A 2,534-nucleotide genomic window follows, 5' to 3' on the forward strand; every position below is an offset into this window, starting at 1 on the left:
TCAACCTACTCTTAATTAATTCTCTAAATGAACTGCCATTTGATTGTGGAACAACAATTATACATTTTTGGAAAGCTTTATATATGCAAGCTCTAGTTAAATTTCTTTATTCGATTGATTGCTTTCAATTAAAGATCAAAATGATAAAGCTTAATTATTATATTAACTTCATTATTACGTAGGGGTTTAAAGGATATTAGTTTCTCCCTATGCATGTCTACAAACCAATTTGTTTAAAATATGTATATCCGTTGATCCTTCTTTTTTTGTCAATAAAATGGAGTATTGGACAAATACACATAAATAAATAGCAGAGTACACTCCATTACATTAACACAAATGACAATCAATGTATTGCACTCAGAGAGTATAAATGATACAATACGTTGTAAAGAATCACATAATAGATTAAAATGACAAATTTAAAAAAAAATAAAAAAAAATCACGCCGTAGAAACCAGTAGGGTAAGATGGGTAAAATTCACGCGATTGGAAGCCACAAGATTAGTTGGATGGAGGTGGTGAAAGTGTAGGCATGTTTGGAATATTGGGAATGTTTGGAAGTGATGGCATTTTGGGGAGTGGAATATTGGCAGGCATTGGTGGCAGAGTCATCTTTGGTACAGAAGGCAATGTAGGCAAAGATGGCAATGGCGAATTAGAGGTTGGAAGTGTTGGCAAAGATGCTGCACTTGGCAATGGTGGCAAAGTTGCTGCTGTTGGTAAGTTGGGAATAGTAGGCAACTGTGGCATTGTTGGTTGAGGCAATGAGGGGATTTTTGGCAAGTTTGGAAGTTGCATTAGGCTACGAGCAGCACGACTTGTTGATATGCTTGATAAGGATAATAATGCTACGATAATGAAGAGGATTGAGCAATTGTTAGAAGCAGCCATTGTATCAATTTGCTCTAGATTGCTTTGTTTTACAAGGAAAATTGTGTTTTGAATTGAGTACTTGAGATGAGATTGATCATTGCTGAAGGGTGTATATATAGGCAAAGTTTTTGAGGGAATCATAGGGATTAATTTGTTGGTAGTTAACCTCCCTAAATGTTGCTTTGAGGAACAATATACACCAACTTCTTAGTCAAGAAGATCTCTGGAAGTTGTTATACATAGATGAAGTTTGGATCAACCATATTTGGTGAACAATATTTCAGCACTAATTATAGAAATCATTTTTTATACTCTAATTGACTTTGCTATATATGTTTTCATGGATATAATTCCTAACTGGCTAAGAAGCTAGGTGAACTAATAATAAGTTGTCATGCTTCTACACCAAACATCTCATAGAATCCTGCGATTTTTCAACAACTTTCCCTATATATACCCCTAAAGTAAATAATTAAAGTCACTCAAATTAAAAAAGAACTTCTTCCAACTTCCATTATCAACTTCACTAATTTCCCTGAAACAAAGCATCTTATATCAAACTGACACAATGGTTTCTTCCTGCAACTGCTCAATTGTTTTGTTGATCATATCATTATTGTCCTTGTCAAGCATATCCACGAGCCATGCTGCTCGTAGCCTACTGCAACTTCCAAACCTGCCTACAATCCCGTCCTTGCCTCAGCCAACAATGCCACAGTTGCCGAATATTCCCAACTTGCCAACAGCAGCCACAATGCCACCAATGCCAAGTGCTGCATCTTTGCCAAAACTTCCAACAGCTAATTCACCATTGCCTTCTTTGCCTACATTGCCCTCTGTTGTCCCGAAAATGACTCTACCACCAATGCCTGCCAATATGCCACTTCCCAACATGCCTTCACTTCCAACAATTCCCATCATTCCAAACATGCCTACATTTTCACCACCTCCATCCAACTAATCTTGCGGCTTCCAACTGTGTTATTTTACTACCTTGCCCTACTCAGAGACCGCGCGATTTTTGGTTTTCTTATTTTTTCTTTTGTCATTTTAATCTTTTATGTGATTCTTGACGATGTATTGTATCATTTACACTGTTTTGAGTGCTATACGTTGATTGTCATTTGTGTTAATGAAATGCAATGTCTATTATTGATTTATCGGTATTTCTCCAGTATATTTTACTCATAAGAAATGATCAACCGTGTATACATTGCATATTTTGAACAAATTGAATCATAAATATACACAAGGGAGAAACTAATTTCTTTGAAAGTCCTACTTAATAATGAAAAATAGATAAGCTTTATCATTCAATCTTTAACTGAAAGCAATCGAATAAAGAAGTTTAACTACAGTTTACGTATATAAAGCCTCCCAAAAATTTATAACCGTTGTTCCGCAATCAAATGACATTTTATATATTTTCGTATTTATTTCTCTAATAAGTTTATATTTTATTTTATTCTTAAATGTTCAAATAAATCGCACGGTCCTGGAGTTTCACATAAAGGGAGTTTTCAAACTCCAGTACAGTTTCTCGTGTTTTAATTAAGGCTATAGTAGTTCAAATTTATCTCCGCATTAAGAAGTGAGTATTTTTTAATCACAATTCATTTGGTGATAAAAATTTAAATATTAGTTCAAAAAGTGGCTAG

General features: G+C 34.6%; 1 protein-coding gene across 1 annotated transcript; it reads right to left on the reverse strand.

Annotated features, from left to right (window-relative positions):
- Window positions 1–504: 504 nt before the first annotated feature.
- LOC132613446 (protein PELPK1-like) lies at window positions 505–894 on the reverse strand. Its single transcript, XM_060327468.1, has one exon. The coding sequence runs from the start codon at window positions 892–894 to the stop codon at window positions 505–507; it is 390 nt and encodes a 129-aa protein (XP_060183451.1).
- Between the last annotated feature and the right edge of the window lie 1,640 nt (window positions 895–2,534).

Source organism: Lycium barbarum, chromosome 10 (genome assembly GCF_019175385.1).
Source record: "Lycium barbarum isolate Lr01 chromosome 10, ASM1917538v2, whole genome shotgun sequence".
NCBI classification, from domain to species: domain Eukaryota; kingdom Viridiplantae; phylum Streptophyta; class Magnoliopsida; order Solanales; family Solanaceae; genus Lycium; species Lycium barbarum.